Below are 19,136 nucleotides of genomic sequence, written 5' to 3'. Positions count from 1 at the left end.
AGGGTCGAGAAGAGATCCTGGCCCTCCTCTGTGTGACAACCTTTTAAGTATTTGAAGAGTGCTATCATGTCTCCCCTCAATCTTCTGTTCTCCAGGCTAAACATGCCCAGTTCTTTCAGTTTCTCTTCATAGGGCTTTGTTTCCAGACCTCTGATCATCCTGGTTGCCCTCTTCTGAACACGCTCCAGCTTGTCTGCGTCCTTCTTGAATTGTAGAGCCCAGAACAGGATGCAGTACTCTAGATGAGGCCTAACCATTCGTTTCATGGCCCATCCTATCCCAAAGACCCAGGATAGTCCACCTTTCCCCCCCCCCCTTTTATTTGAATCACCAATACAATCCCATTCCTCATTACAGTATCCTATATCTGGCCATATCATGATGTTTCCTATTTTATCAAACAATGACTGGTACCCAAGACCTCTGTCTCTGAAAACTACATCTAGTGTTCTATCCATGACACACAATACTTGAACGGAACACACTTAGATACATTTCACTTACCATATTTTAAATTATTCTTTTCAGGCAAGTTGTTTTGGTACCAAGTGCATTATGCCCTTCTCCGCATCCCACCAATGCAACATATACGCTATGATGGGACAAGGGAGTGGGCTTTCTCTGTGGTGGCACCCTGACTGTGGAATGCCCTCCCCTTGGAGGCCCGACTGGCACCAACACTGATTTTATTTCGACGCCAAGTAAAAACATGGCTTTTTAACAAAGCCTTTGATTTTTTATCAAATTAATCAAATTATCAAATTAATTTTCATATTCTTTTAGCTTGGTTCATGGATTAATTTGTTTTCAACTGTGCATATTTATTGTTTTGTACTGTATGTTTTTATCTGTACGCTGCCCTGAGATCGTAATGATATACAAAAGTTTTAAATAAGTAAATAAATATGGCAAAGGAGGAGGCAAACTCTGTTGCTCAGGACAGAAATAAATTTATTATGCTCTACGCATTCAGAGGGATTACCTCCTTCAGGAGCTATAAAACAAACAAATTAACCATAAGAGTAGTATCTTGTGGACAACACCTTCATTCTTTTAAACAAAGTTTTAAGGGGCTTTTCAACAAAAGAATACTTAATTTTCTTAGACAACTTTAAAAAGAACTTTAATTTTTTAAAAAATAATAATAATCAAGAATTCCCACTTTTTAGCCATTGTTCCCATGTTTTTCTCCTATCAGATTTCTTAACAGTAGTGAAAACATTCCCCTTTGTTTCACTTTCAACACGAATCATTGTTCTCCCACTACCCACAAACATAAACCTAAGCCAGTAACCTCCCAAAATCCCACAAACATACACATAAGTTGACCTGTTTTATGTTCTTTTTGAATTTCATGGTCTCCAAGAACAATAATATTTCCTTCTTTTTCGAGTGCTGTAAACACTGTTTTTCAGCTTTTGTAACTCATAGCAGAAAACAAACCTTTGGTGTGTTCTACTACTGCAGGTGGTTCCTAATTAGACTACACCCCATTTGAGCTCAGCAGTAATCCTGCTGTTACTTACAAACAGCATTTCGGTGTTCAAAATACATTGTATTCTCTATTTTATCCCAGAAAAATCTAAGTCTTCATTAAGCCCATTTGGTCACATACTTTTTAAAGAAATAATCCAAAAATAATTCTCTTTTGCTTAATACTATGTCATTCCCATACACCTTTTCAATTCCCCCCCAAAAAGAAGTCGTTGGGTTTATGTTGTTTTTCGCTTGATCATTGGAGCTGTCACCCTTTGACGTCTTAGGTTGTGTAGGTGCTCCCCTTTTCTGAGTTTTAAAGGTCTTGAAGTCTTGCCAATGTCGATTTTATTACAGGGGCATGCGATAGCATAAATTACTCCTGAGGAGTTACAATTTAGAAAATCGGTAATTATTTGAACGTGATCTCCTGTGCTTGGGTTGACAAAGGATGTTTTCTTTTTTGTGTATTTACAATACGTGCAGCGGCCACATGCATGGTGTCCTTTTGGCTTTGATGTATTGAAAACTCTTGGTTGAGCACTCTGGTTTTTATCCCATGTGTGGTCTTGTGTGTAACAACCAGTCTTTGAGGGTTTTTTTGTTCTTTTAAATGTTATTCTGGGTCTTCTTGTTAAACCTGGTCACTCCTGGATGAGATGCCACTTAGATACGTTTCACTTATCCTATTTTAAATTGTTCTTTTCAGGCAAGTTGTTTTGGTACCAAGTGCACTATGACATGCACGTCCGTACTCACACAAGAGAGCATCTCTACTACTGCTCTCAGTGCAGCTACTCCTCCATCACCAAGAACTGTCTTAAGCGGCACGTCATCCAGAAGCATAGTAACATTCTGCTGAAATGTCCCACGGAAGACTGTGATTATTCCACCCCGGATAAATACAAACTCCAGGCACATCTGAAAGTGCACTCAGAGCTGGTAAGTCTGAATCCTGGCCAGTACACTTATTATTTCAATGTTTGTCCTGTACAGGGGGAGTCTTGGGACTCATCTACACCAAGCAGGATATTCCACTATGAAAGCAGTATGAAAGCGGTATACAAAAGGCAGAAGCCACACTAATGCTTTATAGTGGTACAGAAGTGCACTGACAACTGTTGGGGCCCACGACACATCTGCATACCACTTTCATAACACTATGAAAGTGGTATGAAAGCAGCATATGGTATGTGTCAATGGGCCCCAACAGCGCTTTAATACCGCTATAAAGCAGTAGTGTGTAGGGTGACCCTATGAAAAGGAGGACAGGGCTCCTGTATCTTTAACAATTGCAATAAAAAGGGAATTTCAGCAGTTGTCATTAGTATATATGGAGAACCTGGTGAAATTCCCTCTTCATCACAACAGTTAAAGCTGCAGGAGCTATACTAGAGTGACCAGATTTAAAAGAGGGCAGGGCACCTGCAGCTTTAACTGTTGTGATGAAGAGAAAATTTCACCAGGTTCTCTATATATACAAATGACACCTGCTGAAATTCCCTTTTCAATACAGCTGTTAAAGATACTGAAGTCCTGTCCTCCTTTTCATATGGTCACCCTAGTAGTGTGGCTCCTGCCTTTTATATATCGCTTTCATAGTGCTTGGTGTAAATGATCCCCTGATCCCCATTATTTTCCTTTGTATGGCTTTTGCTGGTTGCACGTGCATTTCTGACTTTATCTTCTTCCTAAAATTCTCCAGCTTATTATTATCTTATTTGTGAAGAGATTTGTTCCTCAGTGGTTTGCGCACCCACACCCTACTCCCCACCCTGTTTCAGGCATGGAAATGTCTGAATTTTGAGAGAGCAATTGTGTACAGAGTACTAAAACTAAACACTAGAGTGTCCTTAGAACTTGACATCTTATGGACAATATTATGCATATGGTACTTGTAAAACCAGGGGCAGATTCCATACCCTCAATGATTATGTATCTGAAGTTTGTTTGCATTGGCTTATTTTGCATAATAATTTGGGGAAAAACACCAAGAAGTATCCAGACGCTTGGAGCCTTACTATCAGCCAAGAGCATTGCCTTGACTATAACACCTGTTGACCAAAAATGTACAGTGAGGCACACTCCTTTCCCTTTGAATTTTCTTCCCTTTGACCTTTTGGAAACATTATAGCCTTTCAGTTTGAAGGGGTGTTTAAGGGGCTGGAGTTAAGTCATTTGGGGACTCTTTTAATCTACTTTAATGGATTGTGTTTTACATTTTACTGGGTTTTTAAAGGGCTGATACCTGTCCCCACGGCCTTGGAATAGGGTAATTGAGAAAGCTGGAAGTTAAACTTATTCCTCAAGTAGGAGCCTCATGATTCCACTTCCCCATCAGATTTGGGACTTTCAATTTCCATATCTCAGAAGAACAAGAGGGAATTTTCTCTGTATTCTCCCCCCCCCCCCCCATCTGCTTCCAAGCTGTGTTTCCACACTTCTCTTAAAAGCATGAGATAAACATGATACATCTAATGTGTTTAGAACTCCTTTACGCTGACAGGAGGTAGGCTGTTGGCCAATATCTCCAGCAGTTTGAATTCATTTTTTTTTCTTAAAAAGGTAAAGAACAGAATAGTTTGCCTCCTACTCTAACTGTGGTTTCAGAAGCCGCAGGATAGCTTTTCAGAAAGCAGCAGGAACCCCAAAGCAAAAGGGAGGAATCCTTCTAAAAATACACACAGTGTTGTCTTGTGTTTATTAGTAATACTTCACTTGAGTTAGAAAAAGTTTTTTCCAGTTAAATTTGTTTTGCAGAGGAAATCTGTGCTTGTTTTTAGGTCACATTCTTGATCTTTATTTGCAACATTTGATTTGTTACAAGGTGCTGGGCACTGTGTGTGTCTGTGTCTTTCAGAAAGTTACCTACAGCTTAGATGCGTTTTAAAAATGTAGCACAGTGGCTGAAAATAGCAGGGAAGTTTTCTGCAGCTGCCCTGGGGGAGAGAGAGAGAAAGCTAGATAAAAGCCACCAAGCTTCAGTGGCTGGGAATGGATGCCACGTCCTTTTCTCGCCAACTTTCTTTCTTTCTTCTCCACCCTAAGGCCTGGTTAAAAACGAAACAAATAATTGTGTTGAAGATGAGTCCCGTCGTACATAATTTTGGCTCATACAAAAAACTAAAACATCAACAACATCCTTCTTGCAGCAAAGTAATGTGGTGATAACCTTTGCTTCCCCACTTGGTTATATAGGTCACATCCCACATATGACGATACAACTTGTGGATCATGCTAACAGCCTAAACCAGAGAGACCCCTGTGCCACCTTAAAGGCTAACACATATTTTGTGGCGTGAGCAAGGGTCTGTTTCGCAAGATGCAAGAGGTGAAGTAAACTCTTGTTGTCTACAAATGCTCTCTGTAAAAGTTGTTAGTCCTTAAGGTGCCCCAGGATGCTTCCTTGCTGTTGCTACAATAGGCTGAACACGGCCACTCCTCTGCATAAATTTCCCCAAGTAGTCTCATCCATAGATTTTCCTGTTGAACAGAAAATCTGCACCGGCCCTTCTGTGCTCATAAGAAGGAAGTTTTTCATGGGAATTTCTGCCAACATGCCAGCTTTTGGGCAACTTAAGCAGTCAAGCTGTGTATCCACATTCATGATTATTTTTTCATGACATCGCTAGATCTATAGGCCCTGGTCTAGAGCTAGGCACCCAAGGGCTTCTTCCCTGGAAGTATTTGTCTGTGCTGCCTCCGTCTGCATTGGGATCACAGTCCACCTTTATGTCAAGGGCTCTGGGTCAGATAACAGATCCCCCCACTCTCAGCAGACTCACCTGGTTTGGATGTCACAACAAATCATAGCTTATTAAATTGTGGATTGTTGTGGATACGAACATAAGAAGTGCCATGCTGGATCAGACCAAGGGTCCATCTAGTCCAGCACTCTGTTCACACACTGGCCAAAGCAAAGCCCATTTAAGTTGGAATTGTGGGTTGTTGGGGAAAAGATAACCCAAGGAACCCAAGAACAGGTGAGTCTGCTGAGAGCGGGTCCTAAGGCAAATGCAAGACCAGGACTGCAGTGTAGTTATTTTCTCATCCAAATCTTCTTCCACGCTTACAGCATTCATGAGTGTTAATATTGCATGTAAAAATCTCCCAAGCAGCTGAATTGGTACAGAATGCTTCAGAATGTGCATCTGTTTGCTTCCCTGTTACAGGGGCTCTTATTGACTTTTGGTCCTGAGTTTTCAAAATGCAAGGAGGGAAATGCAAACGTGAGGGTAATTCATTGCCCCTTTGAGACCCATCCCAAGGCTGGAGCAACACATTTTGCAAAGCAGGGTGTTGGCAGAACTGTATAGAAAACCTTGTACAAACATTTCCAGCACTCCCAATTAGTTTCAGCAGGTCGACATTAACAGGCGTTTCCTTTTCTGGCTCTAAAGGAGCAAATGTAACAGAATAGTTCAAGCCAAAAGGAAATTAGCGTGGCAGCAAAAGGAGAGAGGGGATCGGAAGGTTAACTGAAGAGAACTGAGCTTTGATGGCATGTTTGACACCCCAGGATACCTGAGTAGCAGCTGGACTCTCTGCCAAAGTGAATAAATAGATCTTGGGGTTACTTGTCCCAGGCTAGTGTACTCTGCTACCAGTCGGGTTTTGGGTTTTTTTAAATTTTATTTGGCATCTTCCCTTCTAAGATAGACATGCGGTTGACAAAGGCTTAGTTCTCAAATACACTTGAGAACTGAGCCTTACACTTGGCTTAACATAAGCCACTGAGATGATTAACTGTCTGGGCTGTATATCTGGGAAAATAAAACCTGGAAGATGTTTGCATATCAAGAAGCATTAGTTGGTATACAGCCATTGCCCTTCTATGCCTGAATTCCCATTTGAGAGCCTAGTTCCTTTAAAGGTGCCTCATATTATTCCACTGTATCTTTTGTGAGTTGTCTACACCAGGCGTTATTATTAAGGATGGCCCACCAGAGTTATCTGTATTGTCTGATGGCCACCAGCTCAGGCTTATGGCCTTGGAGGAATAAGTAAGAACGTGGGAGTGGACCAGCACACCAGGTGTACTGGCCAACCAGTATGTAGTCCATGTAGCTCTCAAGTATACAAGTTCCCAGGAACTTGCTCACGGGGACCTTTGATGCAGATGGTGCTGTGCACTGGCCGTCTGACTGGGATTCATAGAATCATAGAATAGCAGAGTTGGAAGGGGCCTACAAGGCCATCCAGTCCAACCCCCTGCTCAGTGCTCAATTCCTGCTCAATTCCTCCATGGTCATCTTCCTGGAGCTCCCAACAATCGAATATTGCTTAACATCTTGTATCTCCTTATATCTTTTTGCCTGCTAGAAAATAAAACCTTTTGACTTCTATCCACTTGTGTGCTTAGGGCTCCTGAATCCTAAAAGAACCTTTGCCTCTTGTCAAAACACCATAGTGCTTCAGGTTGCAGCGGGGTGTGTGTGTGTGTGTCACTTTATAGAATATGAAGAACTTGCCTTTCTGGAACATTGAGGTTCCTGCCCTGTGACTGTAGAGCAAGGGGGTGGAATCTCAGGCCCGGGACCCAAATCTGGCCCTCCTGGGGTTCCAGTCCGGCTCTCTGGATGGCCACGCCCCTTTCCCCCAACCACGAATCATCAGATGGTTCCCCAACTTTTGTGCAGTCCCTTTTCCCCAAATGCTAAAAAGTTGAAATGCGTCTCTTAAGGCTTAGTTACTAGAAGAAAGAGCTTTAAGCACAAATATGTGGATATTTTTTGGTATTGTGGCTTCCGTGTTCTTGTGGGCCCCTCCTCCTTTTGCTTTCAGCTCTGCCCACCACTGGAATGCAGCCCCCAAAAGCTTCTCTGAAACAGAATTTGTCCCTCGGACTGAAAGCAGTTCTGCACCTCTGTCCTAGAGTTTCCAGCAAACGTGGAGTAGGGGTGGGCGGGAGCCCTGTGTAAATGTCTCCCAACTCATCCCCAGCCCCCAAAGTTGTTTGACAAGGATAGAGGTTTTGGTTCTTACTGCTGTTTCTGGATTAATGCGGATTCACAGGTCAACTGATAATACGGATGCACAACCAACCTGACCGCTCTGCTAGAGGGTACCATACCCACCTGTGTATCTGCATGTGTTTGCAGTGTTTTTAAGCCCACGCTCTGGTATGATCAACTCTCTGAATCGATCCATTGTTAGATTCAGGGCTTGTCATTGTTTCCCAGCGTTTGTTTCCCAGCTGTACAATTTGAATAAGATGGAAAAGATTAAAGATCACCCAACGCTTTCAGTTTGCAGTATTCTGTATGAATTGGCAATAGTTGGAGTGGTACCAGTAGTCCTTGCTGGAGGGGCTGGAGCATCTCCCCTACAAGGGAAGGTTACATCAACTGGGACTGTTTAGCGTGGAAAAAAGGTGGCTAAGGGGAGGCATGATAGAGGTGTATAAAATTATACATGGTGTGGAGAATGTGGACAGGGAGACCTTTTTCTCCCTCTCTCAAAATACTAGAACCTGGGTCATCCCATGAAACTGATTGGTGGGAGATCCAGGACAAATAAAAGGAAGTACTTCTTCACACAGCGCATAGTTAAATTATGGAACTCACTACCACAGGGTGTAGTGATAGCCACCAATTTGGATGGCTTTAAAAGGGGGTTGGATAAATTCCTGGAGGCGAAGGCTATCCATGGCTACTAGCCCTGATGGTTGTGTGCTATCTCCCGTATTCGAGGCAATAAGCCTGTGTGCACCAGTTGCTGGGGAACATGGGTGGGAGGGTGGTGTTGCACCATGTCCTGCTTTGTTCATCCCTGGCCGATGGCTGGTTGGCCACTGTGTGAACAGAGTGCTGGACTAGATGGACTCTTTGTCTGATCCAGCATTAGGGCACGTCTTACGTTCTTAACAACCATTAGTTAAAACCCACTCTGTGGAGGGGACTATAACTGCTTGAAAAGCCACTAGCTGGTTACTGCGTGTCGGGAATTGGGGTACTGGTTTTTATTTCACTTTTGCCTTTTTACTTTGCCTGCTTTAGTTGTTACAAGAAGATGCCTGCTAATGTTCAGCTAAGGTCCTGTTTAAAACTTGCAGTTGTTTCGGCCTCAGGTGTGGTTGGACAACGCATACTCTTAAACACCTATACCCTGCCATGGGAAGAAAAAAGAAAAGAAAATATACCCATGTTGTATCTGGGGGAAGGTCCCACAGATCGCAGTTCCTCCTTCCCCTTTGTGGAGAGAACTTTGCTTCATGTTCTGCTGTTTCTCCGCAAGATTTGCATGTGGGGTTTCCCCCCTTTTATCTTTCTGCCTCTTGGCATTTGCTTTTTCCAGAAGCAAACCTTGGCATTTGCAGAAGCACAGCACCATGTCACTTCCAGGCGGTTAGGGTTCCCAGGAGCCCTTGTCGCTCTAACACCATATGTTCAAAATTGAGTTAGAGTCTCAAACTCATCAGCTTGGCTTTGAAATTATTAGCTCTGGAATTATAATATACTTCTGCATATTTTCTGCTTTCTGAACCATTCAGGTCCTGTTGTGCATTTACAAACATGTAAAGAGAAAGAATAGCTTTGGGACTTGGAATCTTTTTCCATCTAGTTCCCCTTTATTCTGCAAGAAGACTCTGGAATGAAATGGCCCAGAAATCCATTCTGTATAACATTTGGTGGGAGAAAGCAGTAGAGCAGGCCTGTTGTGGGGCGGCTGTAGACTTCTTTGACTTTCTGTCTTCGAGAACATGGGTGCCTACCTCAGAAACAGATGCAATTGCAAGAACTGCTGAATCAAGGGTTATGGGTTATGCGCAGTGTGTGCCAACGGCAGCTCGTAATATACACAATCAACAGCAGGCAAAATGAAAGTGACATCCGATAATGTCATCAAAAGTATTGGATAAGGGTTCATAGAATCATAGAATAGCAGAGTTGGAAGGGGCCTACAAGGCCATCGAGTCCAACCCCCTGCTCAATGCAGGAATCCACCCTAAAGTATCCCTGACAGATGGTTGTCCAGCTGCCTCTTGAAGGCCTCTAGTGTGGGAGAGCCCACAACCTCCCTAGGTAACTGGTTCCATTGTCGCACTGCTCTAACAGTCAGGAAGTTTTTCCTGATGTCCAGCCGGAATCTGGCTTCCTGTAACTTGAGCCCATTATTCCATGTCCTGCACTCTGGGATGATTGAGAAGAGATCCTGGCCCTCCTCTGTGTGACAACCTTTTAAGTATTTGAGGAGTGCTCTCATGTCTCCCCTCAATCTTCTCTTCTCGAGGTTAAACATGCCCAGTTCTTTCAGTCTCTCCTCACAGGGCTTTGTTTCCAGACCCCTGATCATCCTGGTTGCCTTCCTCTGAACATGCTCCAGCTTGTCTGCGTCCTTCTTGAAGTGTGGTGCCCAGAACTGGACGCAATACTCTAGATGAGGCCTAACCAGGGCCGAGTAGAGAGGAACCAGTACCTCACGTGATTTGGAAGCTATACTTCTATTAATGCAGCCCAAAAGAGCATTTGCCTTTCTTGCAGCCATATCGCACTGTTGGCTCATATTCAGCTTGCGATCTACAACAATTCCAAGAATTGTTCTCGGAACAGTTCTTCTCCTCGGCAATTGTTCAGCCGTGCCCATATAATCAGAATAGTTTTCAGCTGCCTGCTTGTCAGGTATAGGCCTTGTACCTAGTGCTTAGATTTATTAGGCAATGCTTTGAGAATGTCAAATGTTCCATGCAAGCTTATCTCTGTAAGCAGTTCCCATGGGAGTAGCTGGTTCACTCCTTTGCTTCGGCCTTGAAGTAGCTGGTTCTCTAGGAACTTCAGAATGTTTTGGAAAAGGTGGGGGCCGCTCTTCGAAGTGGGTTGTAACATCCCGCCCTTTTGGCACGTGGGCATGGTTTACAGGTCAGAGGACCTGTCTGTCAAGTAGCTTTGAAGAGGCCTTAAAGGCTGGTGCAAAACTGAAAAAAAGCTTTGCTAGGTTCCATCTCTCGACGCAACACCTGACCTCCCTCCTGCTTTGGATTCCATCTCCGGTTGGGAATTGGAAAGCACTCTGCGCATGGACGCTTTGCTATTTGGACTTTGAATATCTAAGAACTGTGCCATGAAAAGTAGTGAGGCTTTTCCTAGACTTGGACTTGCATATGCTGTGGATTCTGTGTCCGTGCCCAGACTCAGGTGGCAAGGAGTTCCCAGGCCTTAGCAGAAGGATGAGACTTCTGGGCCTGAGGCTTAACCTTTCCTGAAGTCATGGTAACAGGGTCAGCTCAGTAGTGGTAGGCTGAGACTGACAAGTGCACGACAGATCTCTCTGCCCAGCTCTGATGGCTCAGAGCAACCTTTCCTGGGACTTCATTTTAGGAGATTGGCCATGTCCCTTTGAGGAGCCAGCGTATGCAGCATCTGGAAAAGCTCAAAAGCTGTTATTGGCGTACCCTATTCACCCCGCCCCCCCTCCGAGTGTTTGCCTTAAGGATCGTTTCAGAAAAAAGAGCCTAAAGCTTCCTAACCATCCTTCAGCTTTAAGTGTGTTTTGGATACTCTGTAACCATCAAGCTTGCCTACTGGGTGATTTCCTCAATAAAAGAAGTCTCACTGAGGTGAGTGTCTCGTGTCAGCTTGCCAGCACGTGTGAATGCCAGAGGGAACAGGCATGAACATGACACTGCTAAAGGCTTGTAAGGACCGTCTTGGAAGGAAGAGTTGTGATTGCAGAGGCAGTGGCACCCCTGAGAGAGGCCTGTAGCTCATTCTTGTATGAATCATAGAATCATAGAATAGCAGAGTTGGAAGGGGCCCACAAGGCCATCAAGTCCAACCCCCTGCTCAATGCAGGAATCCACCCTAAAGCATCCCTGACAGATGCTTATCCAGCATTGAGCAGGGGGTTGGACTCGATGGCCTTGTAGGCCCTTTCCAGCTCTGCTATTCTATGATTCTATGACCCTCCCTAAAAGAGGAGTCTGGTAAAAGCCTTTCAGGAAGGAACGATGGGAAGCCATCAATTTAATTGATTGTCAACTGCCTCGCTTTGTTTGACTAATTAGGTTTCAAAGAGACGGGTGTGAAGAGGTGTTTTGGTTGTTGTTTTTACTGAAGAAAGACTTTGTGGATTGCACAGCGAATCTCTTTGTTGTCTCACATTTCGGTGGGAGGGAGGGTGTGGAATCATGATACCTAGGTGTGTGGAGATACTTCTGGTGGGTTCACTTAGCTCAGGCAGAATGATCATATGAATGAAGGCAAGTGATGTGTTTCTGGCAGGATAGCTACCACCTCACTGGAGTATGTGAATGTGCCCTTAGACTTGTAAGGTTGCTTTTCAATGCCGGTGGTTTAATCGGGGCAGTTGCCAACTGACTTGGCAGCTACGCTAGCAGAGCCAGGCCCTTCAAGACTGTGTTATAGCATCTTTCCCTAATGCCTTGTTGGACAGTGAGGCTACCATCTACATAGCACTGCAGGGCAGTATGCTGTTGGCACAGGAATACAGATACTTCACAGCTCCTTTTTGAATTAACTACTTTGTAGGGGAGGCAGAGAGAGTGAAGCTGTCAGCTTAGTGGGCAAGAATCCTGTCACTTCTGCCTTTGGTAAAATTCCCAGCATACGATTAGCCTTCTGTAAAATGTTAAGTAATAATATACGGCCACAAAGTCTCTGACGGCCCACCCATGCCCTGTGAGGCCAGAAAGAAAGAAAGAAAAGTTCTGTAAAATGCCCTTGCTGGTAAGGTGGAGGCCACGTTGCGCAGTGCTGCTGGTGACCAAGTGAGTAGCTATTTGCTGGATCAGAAGGAGGTGGTAGAGTGGGCTGTGTGATTTCATGCTGCAGATGGGATATTAAATTTTGAATGCTCCCCTATATTAATAATCAAAATAAATCAATAAAAAAACCATCCCTGCAAGTAGACTGCTAGGGCATGGGAGAATAACATCTGGCTTGCGGGCGTAATCCGGCCCACAGAGGATCCGGCATCCATTGCAGGGCCCTCTTTAAGCTGCACCCCCTGACCTGGAGGCTTTGGAAGGAGGCGAGGGAGAAGAATGCCCATGTTATCTCCAATCTCTGATAGGGATTCCACAGACCTGGATGGGGCTTGTAGGATTGGCTCCTGCAAGCTCTCACTTGTGGCTCAGAGTAGAGAAGGGTTTTAGCTCTGCCTTCTCCCTGCCCTGCTTGTTTCCTACTTGCAGAGAAATTGCTTTTGTTTGGGTTTTTGGGTAGGGGAGCATTCAAAAACATAATCTCCCAGCTACACTCAAGTGAGCCCTGGGGACCTGTTGAAAGGCAAGGTATAAATCAATAAAGTCTATTCTCCAACCTTGTTCACGTCTCATTTTGCTGCATACGTAGATTTGATCTCATATAGAACTTGTAAAAAGTCTCTGCTTTTGGCTTGGAGACGTACAGTAGTTCATGTATGTCTCCCCCTCCCCCCCCCCCCCGCTGTAATTCCCGCTCCCCAACTATAAATCAAAACTGTGGATCATTCTGAGATTACCGATGTGGTAACGAAGCCTAATTTTTGAATTTCCTTCGGTGTGCCTCATCACGATAACTGCTCTCGCTTTTCGTAACGCCAGCTGAAATTCGCATCTGAGCCTTCCAGTTATCACCTTGTTGGGAGCCGTATATTATTCAGCATGTAATGAGTTTAGCAATCAGCTCAATGAACTGATAATATAATCTTTTCTTTTTCCTTTAAAGGACAAAAAGAGTTATTCCTGCCCTGTGTGTGAGAAATCATTTTCTGAAGACCGACTTATAAAATCGCACATAAAGACAAACCACCCAGGTAAGATAAGCTGTGCTGATGGTTTTTAATGAAGTGTAATGGCGGAGGCATGGCCCAGGTTAAATAATAGACTGGAGTTGTGTCTGCTCCTTATCACCATCATCATCATCATTATTAGCACATGGAAGAGAGGTAGAAAAGCTTAAGGTGGCCATCTTATTTACTGGACCTGCTACTATGTCATTCATAGAATCACAGAATAGCAGAGTTGGAAGGGGCCTACAAGGCCATCGAGTCCAACCCCCTGCTCAATGCAGGAATCCACCCTAAAGCATCCCTGACAGATGGTTGTCCAGCTGCCTCTTGAAGGCCTCTAGTGTGGGAGAGCCCACAACCTCCCTAGGTAACTGATTCCATTGTCGTACTGCTCTAACAGTCAGGAAGTTTTTCCTGATGTCCAGCCGGAATGTGGCTTCCTTTAACTTGAGCCCGTTATTCCGTGTCCTGCACTCTGGGAGGATCGAGAAGAGATCCTGGCCCTCCTCTGTGTGACAACCTTTTAAGTATTTGAAGAGTGCATTCTGAGTGCATTCGTAGCATTCTGATGTGCAGAAACCAAAAGGGCAAATAGTTTTTTCTTGGCATGGATATGAAGTGATAGGGCAAAGGGAGTGTCTCGAACCAAGGCCCCCAGGGGTCTTGCCTCCAGTGCCACCAGTGCTCTGCCACTTCTTCAAACCTGGCTGGCTAACTGCAGTGTAAGGTGTCACCTAGGTTGCAGTCATTGTCAGCTGGCACCACAATCTAATTGTGGTTTCCTGAGCCTATCATGCTCTGGACCCACGGCTGGCCCATCATCCTGACCATTTCATGGCTACAAGTAGCAGCAGCAAACTCCTGCTGCTGTTGTGATTCCAAGCCCTCCCACCCAGATGTGAGACAGTAAAGAGGTCTGCCATGCAATCCACGAAGCTTTATTCAGTAAATAAACAGCTCTTCACACCTGAAGGGAGTGTGAATGCTAAGAGCTATCCTCTAAGCTTAATTAGCCTAACAAAGCAAGGCAGCTGCCTACCAACTAAATGGATAGTTTCCCACCCTGCCTGCCAGGCTTTTACTGGACCCCACTTTCAGGGAAGGTCTTCAACCTGTAACCTCTGGCAAACGGCTAGTCTAATGGACCACTTCCCACCAGCTCTTAACTCTGCCTGCTTGACCCTGCAGCAGGTTCTGGGATTTGTCAGCTCTGATGTTCCCTTCCCCCTCCAACAACGACTGAGTTCCCAGGGAGGAGGAGGATGACCTCTGAGCCTGGGCCTCCTGTTTGATAAGCTCCTGGGAAGATTCCTCCTTGACTCTTGGAGATTCTTGGAGAATTTCCTCCCCTGCTTCCTGTCTTGGCTAGTCTACTTCTTCAGGCTCTGAGTCCGATTCGGGATCCAGAGCAAGGAGTCCTGCCTTGCTCCACCTTGCTTCACTTATTTTCCATATCCTGAGCCGTGGCCACCCCTCTGCCTCTGGCCCTGTGTGCTCCAGCTTCAGCCTTGCCTATTTGGAACATGCCCTTGTCTCAGACACCCAACAACCAAGAGCAGATTCCCTGCTGAGGCCTGACATCTGGCTAATCCATGGGCTTCATACTGTCTGCCGTGAACAGGAGCTGATACTACACACCTTTGTTCCTTTCCTGCCTGAAGAGGGATCCAAGGGTCTGAGCACATGCAATCCACAGTCAGTCCATAAGGTTCCCAGTTCAAGTCCTGAATTCCCTGCAGTGCACGCTTTATGTCGTAACGCTCATATCGAATACTCTCAGCATATGCATCTTTTAAAAGACATGTCATTAGGTTGATTATCGCACAGGGTTGGGACTGAACCACTGAGTCTCCCCCCCCCCTTATTTCTAGCGATTTTAACATCACATCTGGATTTTCATGCCATTTGCCGTTGTGAACAAGCTGTCTGCTCGGATATTTCCAACTCCTCTGGAAATCCCGGGTGAAACCTTAAACAAATGTTATGTGTCTCTCTGAGAGGATTGAAGCTCATAAATATTTGGTTAGCGGAGCTGCCCTGTTAGGTATTGGCCACCTGAGAATGCTTCCTGCCGGAAAAAAACTGTTTCTGTACCAATGGCGCAACCAGATTCTAATTTGTCACTAAAACAGTAAAGCACACGGCACACAAAAGCAATGGCCTGTGCTGGAAAAGCCATAAATTAATGAGGCTATTTCCTTAGATTGTAAAATCTCACCTAGGGGGAAAAAAAGCACACGAAAAGAAAGCTACTTAAAAGACACAACAAGGAACAATCTAAATATTCTATGTTTTATTTATCCGCGCCCTGTGCTCCCCGAAGGTTAGGGCTTGTTTATTTATTTTTTCCTTTCCTTTTTCTGATGTGCCTCTTCCTTTCCCCCCCACCTCCAGAGGTTTCTATGAACACCATCTCTGAGATTGTTGGCAGGAGAGTTCAGCTAAAAGGGCTGATTGGGAAACGAGCGGTGAAATGCCCCTATTGCAACTTCTACTTCATGAAGAATGGATCAGACCTTCAGCGTCACATTTGGGCCCATGAAGGTAACTGTGGCTTCGCTGGAGCATGGCCTATTTAAAAACCGTAGTCATTTGCTGACATGTGAACACTCCAGTTAGGGGCAGACTTGACGAAATGTGTGATTGTACGTTAGGCATCTGTTGTTGTTCTTTTTTGTTCTTTTTACTAGCAGCCATTGGAAAGGGGGTCAGGAAAGGGAGTCGTGCTCTTCGCTCCTCTGATGCCATGTTTCTTACCTGCCCAAGGGTCTCTACTTCCCTTGCTCGGCTTCGTCCATTTTCCTCCGCTGCCCCTTACGCCTGGAACGCTCTTCCAGAACAGCTCTCAGCTAAAAACTTTCCTTTTTTCTAAAGCTTTTAGAACTTGATTTTGATCTTCCTTTTATACTGTTAGTTTTACTCTCCCCTGTGCCTGTTCGGTGCATTCTCTTCCCCTTCTTATTGTTTTATTATGATTCTATTAGAATGTAAGCCTATGCGGCAGGGTTTGGTGCTATATAAATAAAATAATAATAATAATAATAAGGTTCAGGACTGTGGTATACAGCCAGGACTGTGGTATACAGCTGCTGTTTTTGGTAGGAGGGTTAATTCCCATCCTCCACCCAGTGCACAGTGGTACTGACTAGGGATGTGCTCCGCTTCTAATCGGACCGGCGAATTAGAAGCGGAGCGGGGGGCTTCGCCTGCCCTTAAGGCGGAGGCGAAGAGGATTGGGGGGCTGGCGGAGCGTGGCGAAGAGGATCGAGGTGAAGGCGGATCCTTCGCCTCGATCTGGAGCTCCGCCGGAAAGGTAAGTGGGGTTTACCAGGCCCTGTCACTGTCGCCCATGCGGCGACAGCGGCAGGGCCCGATACCCCCCCCCGCCCTCCTCTCCCTTACCTGCCTCCGTCTGCGGTCCGTCGGCGTCTTCAATTGAGCCCGCGGTTCAACCAGGAAGTCTGGGCCGCTTGCGCCCAGACTTCCTGGTTGAACCGCGGGCTCAATTGAAGACGCCGACGGACCGCGGACGGAGGCAGGTAAGGCCCCCTCTCCCTTGGTCCCTTACTGGGCTCTGCCACCGTCGCCTCACGGGCGGCGATGGCGGCAGGGCCCGGTAAACCTCCCGCCCTCCTCTCCCGGCCTTACCTGGTGCCACTCCCCTCCGCTGCGGAGCTCCGATTCGGAGCCGGAGCTCCGCGGCGAAGAGGAGCGGAGTATGGGCGGAGCGGAGCGGGCACACCCCTAGTACTGACCCTGATTACGTACCCTGCAGCTACTTTTAAAACATGTATCTGCTTCATTACATAAAATGCAGTGATGTATTTTCTTATTATCTAGCTGACCCTCTGTTACCAATCTGATGCTCTATGACCACTTTCTAGGAAAGTAAGTGGCTTGCATTTCTGGCTACACACCCTAGCAGTCAGATACTTTGGAAGCTTGCAAAGGGCTGCTTCCTTCTACCTCAGCTCTTCTGCCCATGCGAGCAAGTTAGTCTTCTAGCCTTAGGGGGTGGTTCACACATACAGCGTCATCAAATGGGGGTGGGGGGGATCGCGGTCCCTTACCATCACTTCTCCACCCCGGCTCCTGTCTCACATCACTTCCTCTTTCTTCCCGGAGAAGAAAGAGGAAGTAAACAAAGACCACGTGGCCCATTCAGGGGCCGTTTTTATCGCGCTGCTTTTCCTGCATACAGCAGGAAACGGCGGCACGTTTCGCTTCCCCCCCAAAAAAAGTTGGATTAAAAGGCGTCCATTTTGTGACAAAAGGTAAAAAGGAGCGGGAGGTGAGCGGGAGGCGGACGTCGTCGTCTAAAGGACGTGTGAAAAACTGAGTGGGCAGCAGTGAGCGTGCGCTAAAACGCTCATCTGATGAACCCCATATATGAAGTTCACTTCATTTCTTAACACAGCGGGTACTTCAAGAAGGAGGGCTCCTAGTGGTACCAATCAAAAGGCATAGTTTTGTTTTTGTTTTTCTTAAAAAAAAAAAAATTCTGGAAAGAAAAATGATGGATGTAGCATTGGAGGGGAAATGGGCAGGCTACAAATTGATCACAGCGTTGTCTTGACCCCCTGGAAAATTCCGTGAATGTCACAGTGCATTTTCTCAATAAAAGCCTCGTCTGGAATCACCCAATGACAGGTGATTGTGAACTGACCTCCCCGAAAATGATCACATTCGAGTAACAAAGGGTGATTGCAGTTATCTAAGTTAGATCTGTGATGGGTCGTCACAGAACAGTACGACAATGGAATCGGTTACCTAGGGAGGTTGTGGGCTCTCCCATACTAGAGGCATTCAAGAGGCAGCTGGACAACCATCTGTCAGGGATGCTTTAGGGTGGATTCCTGCATTGACTCAATGGCCTTATAGGCCCCTTCCAACTCTACTGTTCTATGATTCATGTTGAAGCCATCAAGTAATGAATGTGCATGTGTGATCTTGCCCATTATCTGGCGAAAAAAATTGTTATTTCTTAGCTAGTACGTGGAAGAGTTTTACACCATCATAAAACTGGGATGGAGGAACACACACAGTTTGGAATTTGCAACCTAAGCTTACTTTCCCGGAAATAAGTTTCATTGAAGATGCTTCCAAGTGATATGTTGAGCTGCAGCATTAACGGGATTGGCTTTTAACATACCATGTATACCTCTGTTAAACGCAGATGTTACCACTGTGGTAAATACTATGTTCAAATCAATTTAATTCATGCTGTTGTTAACCATCTCGCTCTGAGGTCTGTCCTGTCCAATGTAAAAGACAAACATAGTCCCCTCTGGCATAGGACTTACATTTTAATCCCTGCTGCTAAGTTTATTTATTGCTTTTCTTATTTATCGTTTCTGTGACATGATAAATGACATGCCGTATATTTCCCCCTTCCCTTTGTTGTTTTACAACTCCGAAAGCAGCGCATAACACCAGACAGCCTGTGGACGTCTCTTGCTGAATCTTATTTTGGAGTTAAAGCAAAGTTTATGTAAATCAGTAGTTTGCGGCTCATTCAGTTCAAAACTACATGTTTTGTGATTTTCTGCCCCAGCAGAGAAGTCAAGAGTTCTTCAGTAATTAATATTTGAACCCCTTTTGATTGTGAATTAATGAATCACAGTTAGTTCAGTGAGTGATCTTTCCTAAAACATCTCTATGCGCAGAAAGCTAAATTAAATTATCACTGTCATCTAAACAAAGGCTGCATTTTTCAGTTCTGGATATTGACAAATCTCCAAACATCTTTAGCACACAGAAAAAGGTAAAATGCTTTGCTGTTATCCAGCCATATGGTATATTTAACTACCTATCATAAGATTCAATTAAAGTGCATGGCACGGCACAGAGTACAAATGGGCAAGGCCCTCTCCATGAACTTAACAGTCTAGGTTTTTGCATAGGGAGGCAATGGAGGAAGGGAAGGCATA

The 19,136-nt window shown here is 45.2% G+C and overlaps 1 protein-coding gene across 1 annotated transcript in view; it reads left to right on the top strand.

The window, feature by feature from the left end:
• The window catches only part of ZFAT (zinc finger and AT-hook domain containing), a 116,326-nt gene that overhangs the window by 47,799 nt on the left and 49,391 nt on the right, over positions 1 to 19,136 (top strand). The window contains exons 7-9 of the mRNA XM_063131164.1: positions 2,186 to 2,418; positions 13,143 to 13,230; positions 15,601 to 15,750. Coding sequence (XP_062987234.1) covers positions 2,186 to 2,418; positions 13,143 to 13,230; positions 15,601 to 15,750 — 471 coding nt within the window. The remainder of the gene's footprint in view (positions 1 to 2,185; positions 2,419 to 13,142; positions 13,231 to 15,600; positions 15,751 to 19,136) is intronic.

This window comes from Elgaria multicarinata, chromosome 7 (assembly GCF_023053635.1).
Source record: "Elgaria multicarinata webbii isolate HBS135686 ecotype San Diego chromosome 7, rElgMul1.1.pri, whole genome shotgun sequence".
In the NCBI taxonomy this organism is placed as follows: Eukaryota; Metazoa; Chordata; class Lepidosauria; order Squamata; family Anguidae; genus Elgaria; species Elgaria multicarinata.
Note: the sequence above shows the minus strand (reverse complement) of the source record. Positions and strands in the feature narration are given on the sequence as shown.